Genomic DNA, 24,307 nt, shown 5'->3' with positions numbered 1-24,307 from the left:
TGGTTTTCAGCAATTGCTTAAGGAAGCTGTTGCAGGCCATCTAAATCCGTAGCATCTGACCGTGATTGGCTCAGATGAAGCCTCAAAATATTATTACTGTGAATTGTTCTTTAATGTCCATCCAATTATTTAGAGCAGCTGCAACCTACTAGATGCGGTAGTGCCCAGAATAGTACATGGGTGCAGAAAGCAAAAGGTGCAGATAATTACTTTATTCTCTTCATCTTTTTCAAAGACCCTATTTATTTTCTTTTTGCATATATAGTAGATAAATACTTGGTATTCGTTCCTTTCCCCTGCGGTAATTGTTCATATTCTCCATTGAATGCCGCTTCGGCGATGTTCAGATTCCTAATTGGCATATGATCTTTAGATATATAGTCTTACCTTTTCACAACTGTTGAAGGAATTTACTCTGGTGGATAAAGGAGGTCTCAAATATAATACCTTGCTAGCTTGTAATTCAGGGTCTTAATTTTAACCATCTAGTCTTCTGTTGTAGAAAACAAAGGAATATTAAATGTGTAAAGGCTCCTTTTTAACAATGTTCACTAAATAAATGTGCTTCTCTGATTGGTTTGTCCACCTTTTTCTTAACTTCCTGTACCAGATGTAGACGCTACTCTATCCCCTGATGATGGCCGTACAGAATTTTTAGAATAAACTTTCTTGTCGAATATGGGCGTAGAGTATTTGTTTAATGTAAAATTAAACTAACAGCGCCATAAATTAAATAGGAATTTCCATCTTCTTGTTGTACTTGGTATTTGAATAAACACCTTTTAATTCATAGAGTAATTGACAGTGTTGGAATTTGAATTTGTGAAATGTAGATGTAAAACGTTTTAATTTACAACTGGAGAAGTCCAATAAAATGCTTGTATTAAATTCAGCTTACAATTGTAATTTGGATGCAATGTCTATTAGTCAGGTCTTAAGCTTACTAGAGATACTGAACCTAAGAATTTGTATGCTGATATTGATGTGCAAACAGTTGAGGAAACTTTTCCCACTAAAACTTCTCGAGTTGCTTCTTGGATGAAGTAATTCTATTATATGCCAACCAAATATTCCTCTGGCTAAATATTTGTGCGAATTCTTTTCTAAATGCTATAATTTGTCATTCTCTGCTATAAAAATACTAAATCTATGACAACACTATTAAATTCAGTGACATGCCTTGACATGTAGTTTTCTGTTTTTCTGATGTAGAGAGAGAGAGAGAAAGACTATTTGCATCAGCAACAGTTTATTCTTGAACTTTACTGTAAAGATTGTTAAAATTGTACTCCAATTTCTTATCCATTTATGCTGCAACCAATTTCTCACTTTCTGCTCAACCAAAAACTTAAGAGCCCTGTGGTCCGTCTTAATGAAAAAGGTGATTATCCATGAGATATGTTGTCCAAATTGCTTATGTATATGCATATGAAATGAACAGAAGTATATTGAACGTAATAAAAAGTTAAAATTCATTTGATGAAGTATTGAATCATGTATACAGCACCTAATTATAGCATAATTATAGCATGTGCTTGATTATAATGATTTTTTCTTTTTAACTACAAAGTGGTACAAGTACAAGCACGGTTTTTTGTGGGGAATGCTTCAACGTCGCAATGGAAGGAAATATAGTTGAAGACGTGAATATGGTTGATGCGTGATTCCAAACCAGTCATCAGATTATAATTTGCTAGAATTCTTAGAGATTGACCTAAAGGTTATTTCTCTAGTTAACATTATAGATTGTAATGTTTTCTTTTTCAAACTTAGATAATAATGTTTATTTGTTTCAGTTTAATTATTATATCTTAAAATAATTTTTTAACATGTGTGTCAGACAATCCCAAAACCCATCCTTCGCCAATTATATCAAAAAGGGTCGCCATATTATGAGTCTATCTAAAATTTTAAAGTGATACGAAATTACGCACTAACCAGATTTTTTCTAAATAATATAACTAACATGCAATATCTATAAAAAATAGATATTCTTATCTGTCACTCATTGCATTGAGCTTGACCTGGTTAATATTCTTATTTATCTTCTGCAATTTGTTACTGCAAGAAGCTTGACCTAGTTTTCAGAGGGAGAACTAGAGGGCACTGGAGGGAGTCTCGGGGGGGTATCTGTCAACTGTTTAAGATCGCAAAAATTTTAGTGTTAAATTTTGAAAAAAAATATAAAATAATGTAATTTGGTTTCTTCAAATATTAGTTGGTCTCCCGTAAATTTTATTTCTGGTTCCGTCCTGTTAGTTTTTAACTCCTATATAATAAGAATGTCATGTAAATTACACGTGGGTGCTCTTGTATGTAATATTTTATAGTTGATATAATTAATTTAGATATTTAAGTAGATAACTAGAAATAAACCCATATTTGAGGCGCCGAAGTTCGAACTCCACAAAATCAACGTTGTATTAAAACTATATAAATATAGAAAAATCTCATAACTATTAAATCATGAACTGTTACTCAGATTTAAAATCCTTTAAACATTTTTGTCAAAAAAAATATGACTTGAAATTTCAAAACATACTTGAAAAATATATGTGATATAGTCATATGGAACAAATATTGAAGTAGACAATGAGTGGGCTTGGGCCGCGGGAGTGAGAGTGGGGCACTGAATCCAATTTAGACTTTAGGCATCAATATTGGGCTTAAATGACTGTTGTCTTCAAAAATCTCAGAATAACACCAAATTATAATATGTTAGACCAGAGATTTTGAATGCAAAAACTGAATTTTATTATAAAATCCAAGCTTTTACCTTAGTATATCTGAAAATTAAAGTGAATAACTGTAATGGATTTTTCGAGTTTTGTAAAACAAATCTCGATTTTATTAAAGAAAAAGTGAATAAAAGTAGGGGATGAAGATAAATATGGAGATAGAGATAGGTAGAAAGGGTGAAAAAGAAGGTAGGGCGGATATGGTTAGGTGAAATTAGGGCGGCCGACTCTCATGCGAGAGAGAGAAGTTATTTTAATTATTGGTTACTATTAACTTCAACAATAATTGTCCACCATAGATCTTTGTCATGGATATTATTAGTTACCTACAACATTTTTTGATTTGCATGCAATATTTCGGAAAGATGTAGGTGATGAAAACATATTTTGTTTGGTGTTTGCTGAAACAACATAAACCATAGGAATGTTGTAATTTCACGGAGAGATGAGTTGATGGATTTAGAAATGTGAATTGGTATTTCTGTAATTGATTTTAAAGCTTTTTAGTTATGACATGCAGCTAATTAACAGAAAAAATGCTCACCGGCCAGCATGAGTATTAGTACAGGCTGATCATGCAGACCGTAATCTTTTTGTTATATTTACACTTAAACCTGTATTAAGTAATATCGGATAAAGTTATAACCTTATTTAGGTATAAATTTTGTCAATCGTAATTTGGGCCACAGTCGTAAAGTAATATTCTCGCTAAGAGTATCAGATAAAAAAAATTAGAAAGTTATCAAGGGCCCAACTAAAATATAAAGTAATAATTTCAGAATTATATGTATATTTACGTACTCGGCCTGACCCGATTAAAAACCCGGTTAAAATTTGATTATTCTAATATTTTTTTTATATATTTACATTTATTATGAATATAAATAATACTTTATGTTGTAAGAGATATGCCTGTACTTTAACAAGACGAAGACATTTTGTCAACCCTAAGTAAGTTATATTGTTATCTCAATTTGTATTTTGTACTTGTAACATTTAAAGTCTGTAAAAATATCAAAGGAGCAGATTGGAGCCTTTTTCTATAAACAGTATCAAGCCTAAGAATTCTATCTGGAAGAAGATCAAGAAGATCATGCCTTAGAAGAATTATGAAGAAGCTTGGAGTTGAATAAAGCTGTTTTAAGAAAAATATTCTAAGTCGAGATCTCTACAAGTCACAGATTTAATGTTATAGAGAAGTCATTCGAGAACTCCATAATAGCTTATATAGAAGTCAGGAAAGCTACTAGAGAACTCAGAGAGATATCGACAAGTCAAGAAGACATGAAGGTTAGAGATATCGACAAGTCATTTCTTCACTAGAGAATTCAGAGTTATCGACAAGTCTACATTCATTAGAGAACTCAGAGTTATCGATAAGTCAAGTTCCACTAGAGAACTCAGAGATATCGATAAGTCAAAATTCACTAGAGAATTCTGAGATATCGACAAGTTAAATTTGACTAGAGAACTTTGAGATATCGACAAGTCAAGAAGTTACTAGAGAACTAAGAGTTATCGATAAGTCAAAGTGAAGATGTGAAAACTAGAGATCTCGACAAGCTAAAATTCTCTTATAGAGAACTGAAAACCTCTACAGGCTAAACTAAATATAGAGTATTAGAGATCTCGATAAGTCATTATACTTATCGAGATGTCAAGATCTCTATGTGCCTAAACTGGAGATATCGAGTAAAATTCTCAAAGTACAGAATCGTAGACCAGTTCAATATTCAAGATAAACAATCAACAAACAATCCAACCAGCTGGATTGACAAGTGTACAAAAAGAAGCTTGAAGAATGTGCAAGATCAATGGTAAAGATTAACTGACAAAGGAAGATCAAAGTGAACACAGGATGCTAAAGATATGCTAGGCCAGAATTGGAAGATCTACTTTTTCTATAAATAGCAATGACAAGTGATAGTTTAGAAAAGCTAACAGCATGTCTTATTGTACACTGTTTAAACCAGCAGTTAACTAAGTTATAAAGTTAACACTGGTCCTTTAGTCAGTTGTAACAATTCAGATCAAATTTCTTGTAACACTCTTAAGGAGAAGCTAAGCTCTTTATCAACAAAGAGCCTAGAAATTTTGTAGCAAAACAGTCTTAATTTTAATATAAAATTAAGTGAGTTTTGAATATCCGTGTTCTTTATTTTCTGCAAGCTTAAATTCTGCATGAACACGTTTCACTATAAGATTTAATTTACTTTGATTAACCAAAACATTCAAGAAAAGCACAAAAACAGTAAAACACATTCACCCCCTCCCCTCTGTGTATTATTCATTTCCTAACACTTTAAAGACATATATATATATATAACATTTATAAAACATAATATTTTATAAACACGTCCATTTTTGCCCCAACTTAAATTTTTTCAATAAAGTTGTGTTTTTATAAAATATTTTATGCAAAATAATACATTTTTGTAATAATTTAGTTGCTAACCTATATAGTCTTTAGAATTTCTAATAAAACTCGATTTAATTTAAATTAGAAAAAGCCCAATCCAATCCAATTTAATACATCCCAAAAAATCAGTAAAATCCGCCTTGAGAATCTAACGGGTTCTGAAATTTAAAGGTCCAAGCCCGGGCCTTTTGGGCATCCTGACTGACCAAATTCACCAAATTTAAAGGTGAAATCGAGTATAAGGTGTCAATTTCGAATTTCTATTTACTTATACAATCTTTTCTGAGTATAATTTATGTTTTTTTATTATTTAATTCTTCATTTCTGAAATTATTTGCAGAAACAATGAAGAAAGTGCTCCACCCCGTCCATGTGTAGTTTCCAGGTAATTCTTCATTTTATTGCGACTTAATTAATTTTATAAATTATCTGTATAATTTTATTTTGTTTTGTTACGCTTGAGTATCTTCGATTCGATATGGATTTATTGCTCTATTTATCATTGTTAGTTGTACTCGAATAATTTAGTGTTTGATTTGATATTGTTCTATTGGTTTAACTGCTATTGTTTATTTATTTGTGCGGTGTGATTTTGTAATTAATTGAATGTTATGGTGGGAGCAATTTATGTTTTATCGGCTTGAACATTTTTACTTTATTTAGGTCAATTGAAATATTTATGAGTCGAATCTAAACTTGATTAATTAATGAGTCAAGTAGAATATTTAGACTAGAGCTTGAGAAACCTTATTCGAAAAGAGAATAGAATTTGGGGATCTCTCTTGAGGTGTCTAGTTAACTATTATATAAGCCATAGGGATCGAGTCCGCTTAGTTTTATTAGGATATATTACCTTTTTTTGTAGACGATTCTGGCGGAAACTCGTATATTTTTAAGGAGCGAGCGACCCTTATTAATGGTAAATTTCTTCATGATCATATTTTCACTTGTATGATTATTTTTAAGTGGGTAGTGCTTTGTCAAGTGGGTGCAGAAAAAATAATTTTGTTGTACTTTCTATCAAGAAGAAATTTCACAAAAAATAAGTATGACTGTAAATTTGTTAGATTAAAACCATGTCTTTAAAGGGCCACGCCAGGTCTGTTTCTAATATTTGTTTTCATATATTCTGATTGGTTAGGCTTATACTCGCTATCTGGAAGCGGAACTGCACGTGTTACTAGAAGAGAATGCACTCCTGCAACATGCTTTGGTAAGCAGGACACTGGCTACAACTTTGTTTCTGTAAAACCAATCTGCATGTTTATTATTAGTTCTCTTTTTGACTAGTGCATACATAAACAAGAAGCAACAAAGAGGATAAAGCAGCAGGCATGTTGACCACGTACTAATCATTTCATATAACAATGCAATACACACATACACTGTAATTTTGCAGACAATGGAATTTTCACAAATCAAGTTCATAAATAATTTCTTTCATATTTTTATTTCTTATAATCCCCGTCAGAAAGTGAGGCAACTTGAAATTCCTAAATAAAATTACAATTTGCAGATTAGTACATAGTGATGATATGCATATGAAAAACATTATTGCTTTTGAAGATTCAGTTATTAGAACAACGGGTAATGTGAATATTACATTGGATATGCTATGGAAACCTATGTAACCTGATGCAAATTGCTCAAAAGTTCTATGATAATAGTAGCTCTAATTATCGTTGTTAGTTGTGTATAGAGATTTTCCTATAATTCCCATACCTTATACACATGCGTACATTCAAATATAGACACTTTTCGTGAAATATGCCAACCAGTGATCCTTTGACAATTAAAATTAGATATTATTAATGGGTTTTTTATGTTATCATCATGCTAACTTCTGGATGGTAATTATGCTTCAGGTTGCATTTTGAGATGCCAAGCATTATGGACTATGGAGGGATGTATTTTGATTGTGTCGAAAGCAGCCGTGGGCACTTACATGTTTTGCATGGGTAAGTTCAAAGCACTAATTCCCCAGTCCATCGTGTAACTTCTTCATAGCTACATGCAATTCCACATACACACACACACACACATTATCTGAACATTAGGCCAAGTAAAAGAACAGATCAGTGCCTAATAAGGAAAGTGGTTTAGTTACCTGAAGATAGCAGTTGCAAGTCTGCAAGCCTTCACTAAAAAAATAATTAAGGTTATTTAGGACGGATTTATTACACATTATAATCTAATCTGTGACTCTTCCTGATTAGATATAATATCTGAATTTGTTGTAGACATCCTTACATATAGCCAGATTCTCTTCATATATATGCTTTGCTTACTGCTATGCATATTTCAGGTATATTCATGGCAATTAATAAAAAGATAGATGAAAATTGGTCGATTGGAGTCCCTATTACCGGCATCCTTTGGAGGTTTATCATGGGACCAATTTGTTGGGGCCTTGCCTGTCTTTATTTAGGATTAGATGGTGAAATGTTAAAGGCAGCAATAATCCAGGTACTGACTATTTCGTAATGATACGTAGAAACTATAAACTCAGTGTTAACGAATTGATTTTGTTCAATGGCGATCTAACTACATATATTGTGAATGTTATTTCAGGCGACACTTCCTCCATCATACTTATCTTTCTATTATGCTCAAGAATATAGACTAGATATCGATTGCATTAGCCATGGGTAATTACTGTTTTTGCCACTGAAATGATACGTATAAACTATAAACTCAGTGTTAACAAATTGATTTTGTTCAATGGCGATCTAACCACATATATTGTAAATGTTATTTCAGGCGACACTTCCTCCAGCATACTTATCTTTCTATTATGCTCAAGAATATAGACAAGATATCGATTGCATTAGCCATGGGTAATTACTGTTTTTGCCACTGAAACTCTTTCCTGTATTTAGATATCTGCAAACTTATACTACTTAAAACCCAAGTAATACATTAATATATATATATAAATACAGTCATATAAATATATATATTAATACAAATTTGTGTTTGATCTGATATTGTTCTATTGGTTTAACTGCTATTTTTTATTTATACGCACAGTGTGATTTTGTAATTAATTGAATGTTATGGTGGGAGCAATTTATGTTTTATCGGCTTGAACATTTTTACTTTATTTAGTTCAATTGAATATTAATGAGTCGAATCTGTAGTTGAATAAATTAATGAGTCAAGTAGAATATTTAGACTAGAGCTTGAGAAACCTTATTCGAAAAGAAAATAGAATTAGGGGATCTCCCTTGAGGTGTCTAGTTAACCATTATATAAGCCATAAGTATCAAGTCCGCTTAGTTATATTAAGATATATTACCATTTTTGTATATGATTATGGCCGAAACTCATATATTCTTAAGGGGCGATCCACCTCTATAAATGGTAAATTTTCTCATGTATCATATTTTCAATTGTACTGGATCATCTGGGATGATGATTAATAATCGATTGAGCCTAAAATGGAAGATGCACAGTGGTGATACTTAGTGCTTTGTTAAGTGGTTGCAGAAAAAAAATATTTTGTTATAATTTCTATTTAAGAAGAAATATTCACAAAAAATCAGTATGACTACGTAAATATGTTAGATTAAAACCATGGTCTTTAAAAGGGCCACACCAAGTCTGTTTCTAAAGTTTGTTTTCATATATTCTGAATGGCTAGGCTTATACTCATGACTTGGAAGCGAAACTGAACGTGTTACAAGAAGAGAATGCAGGTCAGCAACAAGCTTTGGTAAGTAGGACACTGGCTACAACTTTGTTTTTGTAAAACCAATCTGTATGTTTAGTATTAGTTCTCTTTTTGACTAGTGCATACATAAACAAGAAGCAACAAAGAGGATAAAGCAGCAGGCATGTTGACCACGTACTAATGATTTCATATATCAATGCAATACGCACATACTCTGTAATTTTGCAGACAATGGAATTTTCCCGAATCAAGTTCATAAATAATTTCTTTCATTTTTTTTTCTTATAATCCCCATCAGAAAGTGAGGCAACTTGATATTCCTAAATATAATTACAACTTGCAGATTAGTACATAGTGATGATATGCATATGAAAAACATTATTGCTTTTGAAGATTCAGTTATTAGAACAACGGGTAATGTGAATTTTTACATTAGATAAGCTATGGAAACCTATGTAACCTGATGCAAATTGCTCAAAAATTCTATGATAATAGTAAAAGAATCAACACATGGAAGTAAGTAATTTGAAGATTATATCTAAATGTTCATAACTACATAAAGAATGGAAATTATTAATACTATAGAGGGCTATATATCATTAATGTTATACAGGCTGAAAGTCAAGATGGATTATCATTATTAAACAAACCTTACCAGTAACTTTCTTATCTTCAACAGGTAGAATCGCAGGATACACTTGCCCTTTAATGCTAAACATATGACTAAATGGAAGAAAGATAAATTGAAGCCGTAATCAGTTAGACTAGTTAGAGATGTATACCTAACTGAAAGTCCTAAAATGAAAGCCCTAAAATGGAAACTTAAATCTAATCACCTGCAAAATTAAAACAGTATAAATAAATTGAGAGTAGAAAATCAAATTCAAGAAAAGGAGTTTTTAATTAATAGTTTATAATTTCAGTTTACAATTTGATTTTTGTTGAGAGCGAGTATAGTGTTTGTACTTTGTACTGCATCATTTGTACTGCATTACTTGATATATGGTCTTGAAACTGTATTATTTATAATGCATTATTTGTACTGCATTATTTGAGATGAGTATTATTTAATATATGGTCTTGAAACTGAATCCTACTTTGTTGTTACTGGAAAATAATTGTAGCTCGCCAAAAAATATTCGAAATTTGCCGTAAAAAGCATCCCTCCTGTAATAATTGCAGATCTACCGGTGCTTTAAAGGTGAATTTGAATATGTTTCCTGTAATATTTTCCTTATTGACATTTATTTTCAAGTATTACTTATAACCAAAAATGAATGTGGATACCGTCCACATTCATTTTTGGTTATAAGTAATACTTGAAAATAAATGTCAATAAGGAAAATATTACAGGAAATAGAACATTGAAACATGATAGGAGCATATATAACCTAATAAAAAATTTAGCTCAGTTTCTGGCCCCCAAACTCTACCTATTATATTCAATGAATTTAAATTAAAAAAATGTCGTGTCCCCGTATTTGTGCCAACTGCCAAATGGTGTCGCCAGGTTCTAAATCTTTCAAAGTGCCAAATCTGATACTTGGATATGTTTGAATCTCCGTACCCGAGTCCAATTATTTAAAGCAGCTGCACCTACTGGATCCGGTAATTCCCAGAATAATATATGGGTGCAGAAAGCAAATATAAAGATAATTACTCAAGTCCCTTTAATATCTCTCTAAAGCCCCTATTAATCTTTTTGCATATATAGTAGAGAACTTAGTTCTTTCCTCTTCGGTAATTGTTCATATTCCCAATTGAATACTTTCCGCTTCAGTAATTGTTCAATTCCTTATTGGCCCGTATGATTTGTAATGATTTGTAGATATATAGTCTTATTTAGTTATTTGTCCACGACTGTTGATGAAATTTACCTTGGTGGATGAATGAGGTCTCAAATATAATGTCTTGATAACTTCTAATCAGGGTCTTCATTTTGACCTTCTAGTCTTCTGTTGTAGAGAACAAGGAATTATTAGATGTGTACAGGCTCCTTTATTTCTTCCCCTTCTATAAATCTTAGTACCTTATTCTTACCAACCTCAGAGCTCCACTTCTGCTTATATTTGATGTTTTTGGATTCGACTCATAAGCTGTAATCCGATTTCTGACACAATACACCAGCATCGCAAAAGATTTATATTTCTCATTACACAAATACATGAATCACTATTTTCTTTCGGTAAAACGCAGAACATACATAAAAATCTTTTAAGAGAATAATACCCAATATTCGATGTTCCGATCAAGAGTTTAGGCAAACTAATTTGACTCATCTAACTTTGGATGACAAATTATATTGAAACTTTTCCACAATTATGTTTCTCAAAACATACACCACTTCTCCCTGTTGTGTGGTACAACAATTAAAGTGTACAACATGTAGACTTTCTTGCACTACTACTGCCTCTTGTGCCCTCTGGCATTGAAGTGTATAATGGTTGTGTGCAGACTTTCTTGCTGGTAATTGCAATCTATGTAGTTAATTAGGTTGTAGTCTTAAGTTGTTTTTTTGGCTTGCTGTTTAAGTGCTTCTATTGACAACTTGCTCTTTGAAATACCTCTCTGTAAGTGATCCATGATAGAATTTTCTTGAGAATATAATTTCTGGGTTGTGGTGCATTACAGAATGACCAAAAAATGTACTTTAGAAACTATAAACAAAAGGGCGGAGAATAGTTTTAAGTTTAAAATGTGCCTTATGTATTTGTTAATGTATTTGTTGAGTGAGTGATTGAGTAATCAAGTTATGCTGCTTAATATACAATACCGAGCGTAATCTTAATTATATTCCTAAATGTTTTCTGAAGGTTCCCAGGCCTTATAATGCAAGCGAGGAGGAATCTCTGTTTGTTTTCCCAAGGTATATACCAATTATCGTTATATTCACGTTGCAGTCTTTTTATTTGAAATCATAGTACCGATAACTTGATGCAGGTTTTAAAATTTTCTCTAGTTTTGCTCCTCCGCTTCAGTTGAAGCAAATGGTCATGCAAGAAACGAAGGATGGAGAGTTGATCATAATCCTCCTCCCAAGAAACAGAAGGATTACCGCGAAAGACTTCAGAGGAAGATTTAAAGCAGTGGCCCTACAGGTTAACTTTTGATGTATTTTCCTATTAATTTACATGACAAGTATATCCTAGTTACGCACGGTTTATTTAAAAGTACTTTTTTGCAGATATATTGTTTTTTTCCCTTTACCAACACGGCCTTAATCGGTATTTAAAAATAAATAAATTATATGACAGCAAAAGATAGTGATTGTGTTGCAAGTTTCCAAATGCTATATGCTGATTGGATCCATGGACGCCTCCACATGTTTGATAACTTTGAGATGATACGAACCTATGGTTATAGAAACATTTTGTACCTGGTGAAGTTGTATTATCTCTTTTGTAGTTTGCCTGTGTATATGTTTTCACATCTAAGATCATATTTGTAGGTATAGAAATGGCAGGACAGTAAAAATTGTAGGCAAATGGTTTCTTGGGTACATGAATGTTGGTGATTATTATCAATCCACATATATTAATATGAATTTGTTGACAGCTTTCTTTCTTTGTCTTCCATAGTTATGAGTTTCGACTTAGGGTTTCTCTTTCATCTTGTGGGAATCTCAACATGATATCGCACATCCGGAACATTGACAGCAGCCTTTAGTTTCTCATTTGGCTACCATACATATTTGTCTGTTTCGGATATCTGGTATGCACTGACATTTTTGAACCTAAATACTCTGTCACTGGTTGTAATGTGTTGTGACATGAAATAAAACAAAGATCATAGAAACAGGACTGGGCTAAGTTGGCAGTGACATTTAAGTACCTATTAAAACCTCTGCTATTTGTAAATGGTTGACGTTTTCGTGCTATGTATGTATGTCATTTAGTAATCTTTTGCATATCACCAAAATGGTGCTACTGAGTACAATGCTACATTTTCAACTCCCTCTCACTGTTAGTTTCTAAGGGAATATATTACTTACTTAAAAGTAGAAGAGGCTTATGCTAAACGCTGCTTTAATATTCTTTGAAAGCATTTCATTTGTTTTAAGTAGGTGAAATAAAGTTAAGTGCGTTTACCTTTTATCAACACAATATGAGAGAAAAATGATCATACTGACACGTTTAAATTACTTCCACATTTTAGTACATGCACAATACATTTAAGTTAGAGTTGAAACACATGTGTGCGTTATGTTTTACATAAGTGACACTTGAAGGCTTTTCAGATGTGCCATTTAGACACTTCTCCTTCTCAATGTTATTTTGATCATTAGCCACATAATAATAAAGGAGAAGGAATGTAGACTTTGCGATCTTGTTGCTTAATTAGATTTCTTGATACTATGAAGGCTTGCCGGAGTGAATTTTACAGTATTTAGCTCGTCCTCTTTTGTTTCTGCTACCTGGACTGACCAAAATTCATATGGTTTACAGTGAAGTGAGGATAGAAGGTTTGAAAACATTGGATTATCTAGACAACCTGTCTGATTGAAAATGCTTCACTGAACAAGGATATGCAATTACTTTTGAATATGAGGTATACAGTCTTATGTGTGGTTCCCTAGTACTTAGTTTTTTACTTCAATAGTGCACAATAAATGAGCATAGCTGTCATCATCTCCCGTTTAGTGACACTCTTCTTCGAATTAAGGGATGTAAAAACTTAATTATGAACTAAGATTAGTGGAGGAAAATATGTGCAGTAAACCTCCTCATAAAATGTATAACAATTTTAGATATATAGAAGGGAGGAATATGAAATTTCCAGACTCTATTCACTTATACAATCTTGATTATCTATGTGTGTGTGTATACTGTGTGTGTATACATATGATTGTGGCACAGTTAGACCATTTGACTGAATTATTTTACTATCTTTAAGTTTGTTCTGTGATTTTTTTTAATTTTATTATCGAACTGCTACTTCTACTTCATAAATTTCTGAAATACTTGCAGAAATAATGAAGAAAATGCTCCATGAATCCCCTCCCTCGTTGACATATAGTTTCCAGGTAATTGTCCATTCTTTTTAAATTAATGCAAGATTTGTAATATTTGTTGTTATTTTTTTAGATATTATTATTTGCTATTATTTTATTTTTATTATAAAAATTCATGCAACTAAAATCAATAGATTTTTTGCAAAAAAAAATAGATAAGTCCCACTAGAATTGAAATACTACCCAACATAATACCTATGTGATCAGTGCAACCATATTGAGAGGTTAAGAAACATAGTGTCTTACCCATCATCGAGACGCATAAATCACATTTGGTTGATGCAAAAGTAGTTAATTTTTACCTTTTAAGTATTCACATTTGGAGTTATAAATCTCATATGGATACTCTGAATACCATATTTATCATTTTGTCATTTGTACCTTTGAGGTATCAATTTTTTTGGGTACGTATTCCAAATTACTCCATTGGAGACCGGTCACAACTCATTCTGAATGGTTTACATAGTTAATGTTTGTTAGATCTTTTACCGACAATATTAAATCATACATATTTTACTTATTCATGGAAGTGGTGTGCATGACTGTAACATGAGAAGGTCTAGTAATAAGTTCCTTAAGGTTAATATTATTGATCTTGTTATATACTTGTTTCTTATAATTTTCTGAACCAGTGTCCTGGTTTTCAGCTGTTGCTTGAGGAAGCTGTTGTAGGCCATCTAAAGCCATAGCATCTGACCGTGATTGGCTCAGATGAAGCCTCAAAATATTATTCCTGCGGATTCTTCTTCAATGTCCATCCAATTATTTAGAGCAGCTGCAACCTACTAGATGCGGTAATGCCCAGAAACATGGGTGCAGAAAGTAAAAGGTGCAGATAATACTTTAGTCTCTTCATTTTTTTCAAAGTCCCCGTTTATTATCTTTTTGCGTATATAGTTGATAAATACTTGGAATTCCTTCCTTTCCTCTGCGGTAATTGTTCGTATTCCCAATTGAATACCGCTTTGGAGATTGTTCAGATTCCAAATTGGCATAGAATTTGTAGATATATAAAGTCTTACTTTTTCACAACTGTTGAAAGAATTTACTTTACTGGATATGTGAGGTCTTCTGTTGTAGCCAAAGAAATGTTAAATGTGTACAGGCTCCTTCATTTTCCTAGTCCAGATACCATGACTAAAGTTCATTTAATTTTATCTGAACAACAGATAGTAAGATTGCAGTTTTCCAGTGTACTGGGCCTAGTTCTCACTTTCTTCCATTGTAAAAGGTTAACGTTCCCATTGGGTACAAAACTGGTCTCATAAGTTTCTGTAGCAAAACTTATGTTATTCCATGTGACCACATATTCTCATAAGCCTTAACTTCTTTTTTCTCTTAACTTCTTATAGCAGATATAGACGCTATTCTATCCCCTGATAATGGCCGTACAGTATTTTCAGAGTAAACTTTCTTGTCGAATATGGACTTAGAGAGTATTTGTTTAATATGAAATTAAACTAATAGCGCCATAAATTAAATAGGGATTAATGCCTGGCTTAAAGAAAAAAGTGCTTATCCATGATATATGTCCAAACTGCATATGTATATGCATATTAAATGAACACAAGTATGTTAAACGTAATAAAAGGGAGCAATGTCGTCTTTCATTTCGCTTGGTTATAGTATTACTTGTATTGCCATATTAGTTTTAGTTGGTCTCTGTGATGAGGGAAGATAAAGTGAAAACTCATTTGATGAAGTATTGGATCATATATACACCACCTGATTATAGCATGTGCTTGATTATAATGATCTTTTCTTTTTTACTACAGAGTGGTATAATCCCTATTTTTTGTGGGGAATGTTTCGACGTTGTCATGGAAAGCTTAGAAGTGCAATCGAAGGAAAGGTAGTTGAAGACGTGAATATTGACGATGATGTCGACATACTAGGCGGGGGACTTTTGGGACCGATTTATGTATTATTCCAAAGCAGTCATCAATTCTAATTCTGCTAGAATTCTTAGAGATTGAACTAAATGTTATTTTGCGGATTCGTAGAGATTTTGACATAGACGATATTCCTTCTGAACCTATGTCAAATTCCAATTCTGCTGAAGTTCGTAGAATTTATTCTTACCTGAACGGCGTTTTACCTGACCAAGTAAAAGTCTTCAACTCACTAATCAACAATCCTGTTGACAATTAAAAGTCAAGAAAGTTAACAAGATTTAAAAACCCAACCTGCAGTCAGATTATGTACCTTGTTCAAGTATAATGTTTTCTTTCACATTCGGGTAAAGTACAAATTGCTTCTCATAATGTAAAGATAATAATAACACCAAGTATATTTGTTGTTAGCCCTATATGGTACATGCGTAGAAAAATGTCTAAAATGGCACGCATATAAAAACAGCCCAAAATAGTATGTAGAAACGCAGAAAATGGTAACGTTTAGCTAAAACACTAAATAGCTTAGCGTGTTGGTTGTTATTAATACTATTTTTTTCCTTTTTTTGTCCATGACGCTAGATGAACTTGTGTTTGAGGTTTTTAATTTTTTTTTGTTATGCTAAACGTTACTTAAGTTAGATCGCTTTAAGTAACGCTTTCCCCAATTTTTTCTAATTGGATTGTTGTGCATTTTACTAAGTTTTAATATTTTTAAAATTTTAACGGGGCATTTTGAACCCTACAAAATTAAAAACTGCTAAATTAGATATTAGAATTTTAATTGGAGTTTGATTTCTAAAATCCTGAATTCTATATCAGTGTACCAATTATTAATTTATTATTTTAATATTTCAAAAATCTAAATGGAAGTTGTTGAACTTTAGGAGCCCGTAAGGTTTATCTAGTGCGCACCCGATGGGTAGCGGCCGGCGGTTACCTACGTTAAAAAAAATTTGTTCAAGATTGTTAAATTAGCTGTCATTTATTAAAAAAAATTGGATATTCAATTAGTTTATTAATTAAAATCCAAAAAAAATTATAATAATAATTAAAACTGAATAAATACGTATCAAGATAAATCAAATCATAGTCTTTTTGAACAAAACTACGATCGTTGATCGGATCTTTCACTGTTGTATATTTCTCGCTCGCATTGTTGACATATACATCATTTTATAAAGACAATCCAACAATCTGTTGAAATTGTGAGAACACAGAAATTTGACGTGTCGAAACGCATTCGAACAATTAATAATAGTCGTAATCTGATAGGACCCCTATCAATGAACCAATATACGAAATTTTGTAGATCTACGATTCTAGAGAACAAAACAAACAAACTAAACTCTCACAATGAGAGAGAACAAAACACAATATATAGTTAAGAAAACCTATACATAGAACTAAAACTCTTAATGAAGAGATAGATTTATTTGAAGTAAATAAAAATTAGGAAAAATTATCAAAACAGTGTTTATCATTAACCAATCGAAAAAATAAGAATTAAGGTTTTGCGAAAGAGAGAGATAGGAGGGCAACTAGTTTTTAAATATTTCTAATATCCAAAGTGAATTATTGAACCTAAAAAATTTATTAAATAAGGATACACCCCTAAGTTTATAAATATTAATTTAAAAATGACTATTGAAAAAATAATATTAAATGATATTTACGGCCGAAAAATAGCACACAATAAGAAATTTAAAATAATAATAATAATCATTTATATACTACGTGTAATTTTATAATACAAAATTAAGTTAGCAATTAAAAAATATAAAAAAAATATTAAATATTTTATTATTTAAATTATTTAAATTATTTAAAATTATAACCTTAAAAATATTTAAAATTACTCATATAAATTGCAACAATCAACCAAACATGATATTAATATACTATCAATATCAATTATAGCAATCAACTAAACATACGTCATATGATATTAGTTTCATATATCGTTAACCCAATACCACCTTCCAAACCCTTGACATTCCCCTAACAAGTGAAATGACCTCCTGAAGATAAACTCTTAATTAGCGCATGGTTGAATGTGTCGATTGATCCCTTGATCGGGGCGAATAAAAAAGGTGAATTTTGGGATCAAATTTGTAACTATTGTGAATAAAGTAATCACGGTATTATCAAAAGAGGGGTAATATCTATCAAAAAAAGGTGGCAACGAATAAATGAAGGGGATTAGCAATATAGAACATGTTATGAGGAAGCTGTCTCAAAAATGGGGAGTGGTACAAATTTGGACAACATAATTGCGGCAGCTCATGGTTTCCATAAAACTAAATACAATAGGAAGTTTAATTTTGACAAGCATTAGAATGATCTAAAGAGACATCCTAAATGGAGACAGCCTAAAGAGACAAATAATGGAAGTGCAAAGAGAACTAAATTTAGTGATTTTGGGAACTACTCATCATTGATGAATGAAACACCAACAGATGAGAATGTTGTTGAATCACCGGTTCGTCCTAAAGGTACAAAAGCAGCTAAGAGGGAGGGGGAAAAAGGCAGAGTTTAATGATCTTAAAAAAAAGATTATGAAGAAATAAAAGCTAGTTTATGCAGGAGATTAGATCTAATGGCAGAGTTCAATGAACTTAAGAAAAAGAGGAGGCTAGGAAAGAGAATGAATCAGATATGCAACTTCTTACGCTTGATACTACTATAATGAAAGAGGCTCAACGAGAGATTTATGCCAAAATTATTGAGGAAGTCAAATCAAGACGCAGGTGGAACTAGCCATTGGAATCTAGTTGCTTGTTTATTTTTATTTGGAATTAGTTGTTGGAAACTAGTTGTTCGTTTGATTCTGTTTGGAATAAGTTCTTGGAAGCTAGTTTTTGTTTGTTTCTATTTGGAACTAGCCGTTGTAATTTAGTTCTTGTTTATTTTTAGTTTGAAGTAGCCGTTTTCTTTTATTATTTTTATCTCCTATAAAACATGTATGTTTTTTGTGATAGTCTGCAACTCATTTTTTTCATTCACAGTGCAATCAAAATATATACTACGGATGAGAACTCTGATATGTCTAAAGAATTTATTGAAGAAGGCTCGTCAACCACGACTAAACGAGTGATATGCAAAGACCGTGAAGCGGGTCATGAACGATTGGAGAGAGATTATTTTGCTCAAAATCCAGTATACCCTCTAGATACATTCCGACGACGGTTTCGAATGGGAAGACACGTGTTCCTTCGAATTGTGGATGCTCTTTCAAATTTTGATTCATATTTTCAGCAGAAGGTTGATGCATTGGAAAGAAAGGGCCTATCACCTTTACAAAATTCACGGCGGCCATACGCATGTTGGCATATGGAATTGGAACGGATGCAGTTGATGATTATGTGTGCATTGGTGCGTCCACTGCAATTGAATGCTTGAAAAAATTTGTTACCAATATTATTTTAATTTTTGAGAGTGAATATTTGCGAAAGCCAAACTCAAATGATGTACAACGTCTCATAAAAATGGGAAAGGCTCGCGGTTTTCCCGGAATGATGGGGAGTATTGACTACATGCATTTGCAGTGGAAAAATTGCCCTAAAGCATGGAAAGGGATGTTCATGAGGGGTCATAAAGGAGTTCCAACAATATTGCTTAATGTTGTTGCCTCATCGGACCTATGGATATGACATGCATTTTTCGGAGTTGCTGGTTCTAATAACGACATGAATGTGTTAGACCGATAACCGATATTTGATGATGTACTAGAAGGTCGTGCTCCTGAGGTAAATTATAATATTAATGGTAACAACTATAACATGGGGTACTATCTAACAGATGGAATCTATCCTGAATGGGCTACGTTCGTGAAACAATTCCACGCCCACGGGGTGAAAAAAGAAAATTGTTCTCCAAATATCAAGAAGGTCATCGAAAAAACGTAGAAATGACATTTGGCGTGTTGCAATCTCAATTTGCAATTGTACATGATCCAACACAATTTTGGGATAAAGAAGATCTCGCTAAAATAATGAGAGCGTGTATTATACTACATAATATGATCGTTGAGGATGAGAGAGACACATACGCCACTCCCTTTGGCGCTTTACCATCTTACGATGATGCAACATATGGCTTACCGCCTCCAAACTTAGGCGAAGAATCTTTAGCCTCTAATGAAATGTATATCGGAAGGACTATCCAACTTTGTGACAGGCAGAAACATCGTCAACTACAATTCGATCTGGTTGAGCATATCACAATGTTCCATAATAATGATTAACTAGCTCTATAGCCCGTGCAATGCACGGACATGCTCTATATTGGGCGAATCGATATTATTTTAGTTATTCTTGTTGATAATATTTCATGTTGTCCCCCCTCCTAATGATGATGGATTTATTTTTGTATATGAGTAGATTTTTATTTTGATGACATTGGTGCAATAGTGTTTATCTACAATTAACGTAGAGACTTGTAGTGACATTTCTTGTTTTTTACTGTTATGGACGATCCATGGAAATTTTTTAGAAATTTTAGTAATTTTACATAATATAGTTGTTTGTTTACATAAGATTTTATTTTATAATTGTTATTTGAATTTTAGTATTCTTCAATTTTAATTTCCGACCTCAGTAACTCTTTCCCCTCTCTCAAAAAATATTAATAAATCCACATCTCACGGCATACTAGGCGCTTTCGGGTTGTATTTTAATATGTAAACTTTACCAAGATTATTTATTTTAGTTAATATTATCCGCTCATGCCATAATGACGCAGTAAAATACCAATATAAATCAACATTATCATATGTTTTATGAATTATGAAGACCATAAGTTAAAGGTTTTTTTTACATAAATTCACACATACATATACATATATATATATATGTGTGTGTATATATTATATATACATATATATATGTGTGTGTATTTATATATATATATGTATGTATATATATATATATATGTGAAAGCCCATAATTTATTTATTTTTGTGTAAATACAAAAATATAATACTTAAAGTATGACATGGTTAGATATAAATATATATTCAGTTAGAGGTATCAATGGTTCTGATCCACATAATCATATTTAATATATAAGTTTATCTAGTTCATTTGTTTGTAATATTTAATTCGGAAATGTTTATAATAGATCTAAATATTAGTGTTAATGTGATAAATATGGTATATGTCAGTCAACTGTGTTATTAAAGGTCACTGGTAGGCTGTGATAATATCATTAAAATTAATGACGAACAATAATATTTTGTACAAATAAAATTTATTATAATTTAAATGTACTACCACTTTTTATAAATAACATGATTTTGTACTCAAGTTTCTCATGTATTAATATTATTTATTTTGTTATAATAATATTATTATTATTATTATTATTATTATAATTATTATTAATATAATATAAATAATAATTATTATTATTATTAGAATTTTTAATATATATGTTTTATAAACCTGCTTTTAAAATGAAATATTTTTTCTTTTTAATGAAATTTAAAATTATTACTATTACTATTAATATTTAATTTTACTTTATATTTAAAATTCACTTATTTATATTATTAATTTGATAATTAATAATGTATGTATTCTCGTTTTTAGAATTTAACTTACGTTAAAAATAAGGACAATTTTTGTAGACAAAAAAATTTGAATCATTAACTAAAAGGGAAATTTAAGGGAAATTTCATTTGAAGATGAGGGTTTTTAATTTTCGGAGCAAATAAAAAGAATAAGTACATATGTACATATATACGTACATACGTACATATGTTTGGATGTATGTATGTATACATGTGTGCATGTATTTCTATAATAATTAGTTATAAATGAATATGTATATATTAAGTATGCAATTATTAATCTATATTAGTAAGTCATAACTTAGGTATTATATGATCCATGCATATATCTCTATAATAATTAGTTATAAATATATATATATATATATATTAAGTATGCAACAACTAATCGATATTAATAAGTTAATGATGTGATAACTTATGTATTATATGAATTCTTATGCAATGGTTATCATTTAAATTTTTTATACTAATTTTTTAATAGAGTATGTAAATTTTATGAAGAAATTATTTTTAATGACTTGCATATTAATGATATTTTAATTGAGGTAATAAAAATTACATGAATGAATCTGTATTAATTATATAATAATGAATGAGTATTAATGATTAAAACAAATAATGTTTGGATATTAATTAATGTATTTATGATTAAATAATGAATGAGTATTAATGGCTAAAACAAATATTGTATGGATATTAACTATTATATTCATGATTAAATTTGCTCATTAATTACCGTATCTATGATTAAATAATGAATGAACATTAAAACAAATATTATATGAACACTAATTATTGTATTTATGATTAAATTTGCTCAGCGAACCCCTGTTGCTGTATTAGATATATAATAGATAGATTTGTTTCAGATGTAATATTTTAAATTGTCATGTTCTTGTAATATTTTATTTTTTAATTATGTAATGTATTTTAATAATAAGTAATATTTTTATTTTTAATCTTATTAATATTTAATTTTTAAATTTTAAATTTTAAACACGTTTAGTCGGAGTGGGTCACTTGATTTACCAAGCCCATGAAGAAGGAAATGGCAGTGGACTTGAGTCACTTGATTTACTAAAAGTTGGACTTGGGCTTTGAATAGGAGCTGGTTGACCACCTAATTTACCAAGCCTATGTTTTGCTTACTGGGCTTCAAAAATAAGGAAATGGCACTTGCTCGGCCTATATAATACGGCTTAGGGTTAGGGATTAGCACCCGTTTATTGTAATCAATTTCATGTAATCATGGTTTTGGAGGTGAAATCGAGTTGCAGCCGATTGATTTCTTTTTGTACACGAAGCTGTCTCATCATATTCGGTCTCTCAATCGCCCCTTTTTATTAAATATAAGGTATCAATTTCGAGACTCTATTCACTTGTGCAATCTTTTATGAGTATAATTTATGTTTTTTTTAGTTTAATTCTTCATTTTTATTCGAATTTCTGAATTACTTGCAGAAACAATGAAGAAAGTGCTCCACGAATCTCGTCCCCGTCCCCGTACAGTTTCAACTCAAGTTTGAAAATGTTTTTATGTTTCCTGCAAGCAATTGTTGGGCTCACTGCTCACCATTTCATGGAGTACAGAGATTGTTAAGGTCCTCTTCTTGTACAATCTTTTATGAGTATAATTTTTTTTTTATATTTAATTCTTCATTTTTATTTGAATTTCTGAATTACTTGCAGAAACAATGAAGAAAGTGCTCCATGATTTTCGTTCCTGTTCACGTGTAGTTTCCAGGTAATTCTATTATATTTTTATTTTTGTTAAATACAACAAGTTGATCTAGATTTGTGTAATTGTGTGTGTGTGTAAAGTGTATGAAGAAGAAATCTAGAATGGATACGTTACACGTTCATTTTTGGTTGTTTTTTCTATTTAAATGGATCCCGATCCGTTAAAACTATCGAAATTTCCAGCCTCAACCCATATAATTTGAAAATTTATTGTTAATACTTAACTTTATCCTAGGGCAACATTTACGGTTTATTTACAGTGAAATGATTATATCGTAAAGGATTAATATGGAAGATGCATTGTTAAGTGGTTGCAGAATAAATAAATTTGTTTTAATTTCTATTTATGAAGAAATATTCACAAAAAATAGGCATGACTATGTAAATACGGTAGATTAAAACCGTGGTCTTTGAGAGGGCCTCACCAAGTCTGTTTCTAAAGTTTGTTTTCATGTATTCTAATTGGCTAGCCTTATACTCGTGATCTGGAAGCGGAACTGCACGTGATAAAAGAAGAGAATGCACGTCTGCAACATGCTTCGGTAAGTAAGACACTGGCTACGACTTTGTTTCTTTAAAACAAATCTGCATGTTTATTATTAGTTATCTTTTTGGCTAGTGCAAACATAAACTAGAAGCAACAAAGAGGATTAAGCAGCAGACATGTTGACCATCATTTTATATCTTGCATATTTTCATGTTCAGTAATCATTCATGTGCATTACTTTTACATGAGAAGGTCTAGTAATAAGTTCCTTTAGATTAATATTATTGATCTTGTTATAAACTTATTCTTATAATTTTCTTAACAAGTGCCCTGGTTTTCAGCAATTGTTTGAGGAAGCTGTTGCAGGCCATCTAAATCCATAGCATCTGACCGTGATTTGCTCAGATGAAGCCTCAAAATATTATTACTGTGGATTCTTCTTTAATGTCCATCCAATTATTTAGAGCAGCTGCACCTGCAACCTACTAGATGCGGCAATGCCCAGAATAGTACATGGGTGCAGAAAGCAAAAGGTGCAGATAATTACTTTAGTCTCTTCATCTTTTTCAAAGACCCTATTTATATCTTTTTGCATATATAGGATAATAGGATGCCTCCGCTGGACCTTTGGTGCACTGTGGAGCAATCAGCTTTTGTTTCTTTGAAGTTCCAGCAGTCTCCAGTGCTTCTTTCGGCCTGAGCTGCTGCATAAGAATTCTCGCTAAATAAGGGGTTCTGAAATGCTTTGGCCATGCTAATGAACATCTGCTGT

At 31.4% G+C, this 24,307-nt stretch overlaps 3 protein-coding genes across 5 annotated transcripts; all 3 read left to right on the top strand.

Moving 5' to 3' along the window:
• The first annotated feature begins 8 nt into the window (after positions 1–8).
• Positions 9–13,370, top strand: LOC141711302 (auxin efflux carrier component 5-like). Of its 3 annotated transcripts, XM_074513678.1 has the most exons (12): positions 9–196; positions 5,498–5,542; positions 6,299–6,370; positions 7,023–7,115; positions 7,463–7,623; positions 7,729–7,805; positions 7,918–7,994; positions 8,801–8,872; positions 11,644–11,696; positions 11,771–11,928; positions 12,409–12,541; positions 13,276–13,370. In XM_074513678.1, exons 4-8 carry the CDS (start codon positions 7,055–7,057, stop codon positions 8,812–8,814), a joined length of 390 nt encoding a protein of 129 aa, XP_074369779.1. In that variant the 5' UTR covers positions 9–196; positions 5,498–5,542; positions 6,299–6,370; positions 7,023–7,054; the 3' UTR covers positions 8,815–8,872; positions 11,644–11,696; positions 11,771–11,928; positions 12,409–12,541; positions 13,276–13,370. The 3 variants fall into 3 exon arrangements, with proteins under 3 accessions (XP_074369779.1, XP_074369778.1, XP_074369780.1); XM_074513677.1 differs by lacking the exon at positions 13,276–13,370 and having other exon boundaries at positions 12,409–12,841; XM_074513679.1 differs by lacking the exons at positions 9–196; positions 13,276–13,370 and adding an exon at positions 1,694–1,720 and having other exon boundaries at positions 12,409–12,841.
• A 5,686-nt stretch (positions 13,371–19,056) lies between these two features.
• Positions 19,057–19,386, top strand: LOC141711211 (uncharacterized). Its single transcript, XM_074513620.1, has one exon. It carries the CDS (start codon positions 19,057–19,059, stop codon positions 19,384–19,386), a length of 330 nt encoding a protein of 109 aa, XP_074369721.1.
• A 164-nt stretch (positions 19,387–19,550) lies between these two features.
• On the top strand, positions 19,551–23,918 carry LOC141711210 (uncharacterized). Its single transcript, XM_074513619.1, has 3 exons — positions 19,551–19,943; positions 23,519–23,590; positions 23,877–23,918. Exons 1-3 carry the CDS (start codon positions 19,551–19,553, stop codon positions 23,916–23,918), a joined length of 507 nt encoding a protein of 168 aa, XP_074369720.1.
• The last annotated feature ends 389 nt before the right edge of the window (positions 23,919–24,307 follow it).

Source organism: Apium graveolens, chromosome 3 (genome assembly GCF_009905375.1).
Source record: "Apium graveolens cultivar Ventura chromosome 3, ASM990537v1, whole genome shotgun sequence".
In the NCBI taxonomy this organism is placed as follows: domain Eukaryota; kingdom Viridiplantae; phylum Streptophyta; class Magnoliopsida; order Apiales; family Apiaceae; genus Apium; species Apium graveolens.
The sequence above is the reverse complement of the archived record's forward strand: the minus strand, read 5'-3'. Positions and strand labels throughout refer to the sequence as shown.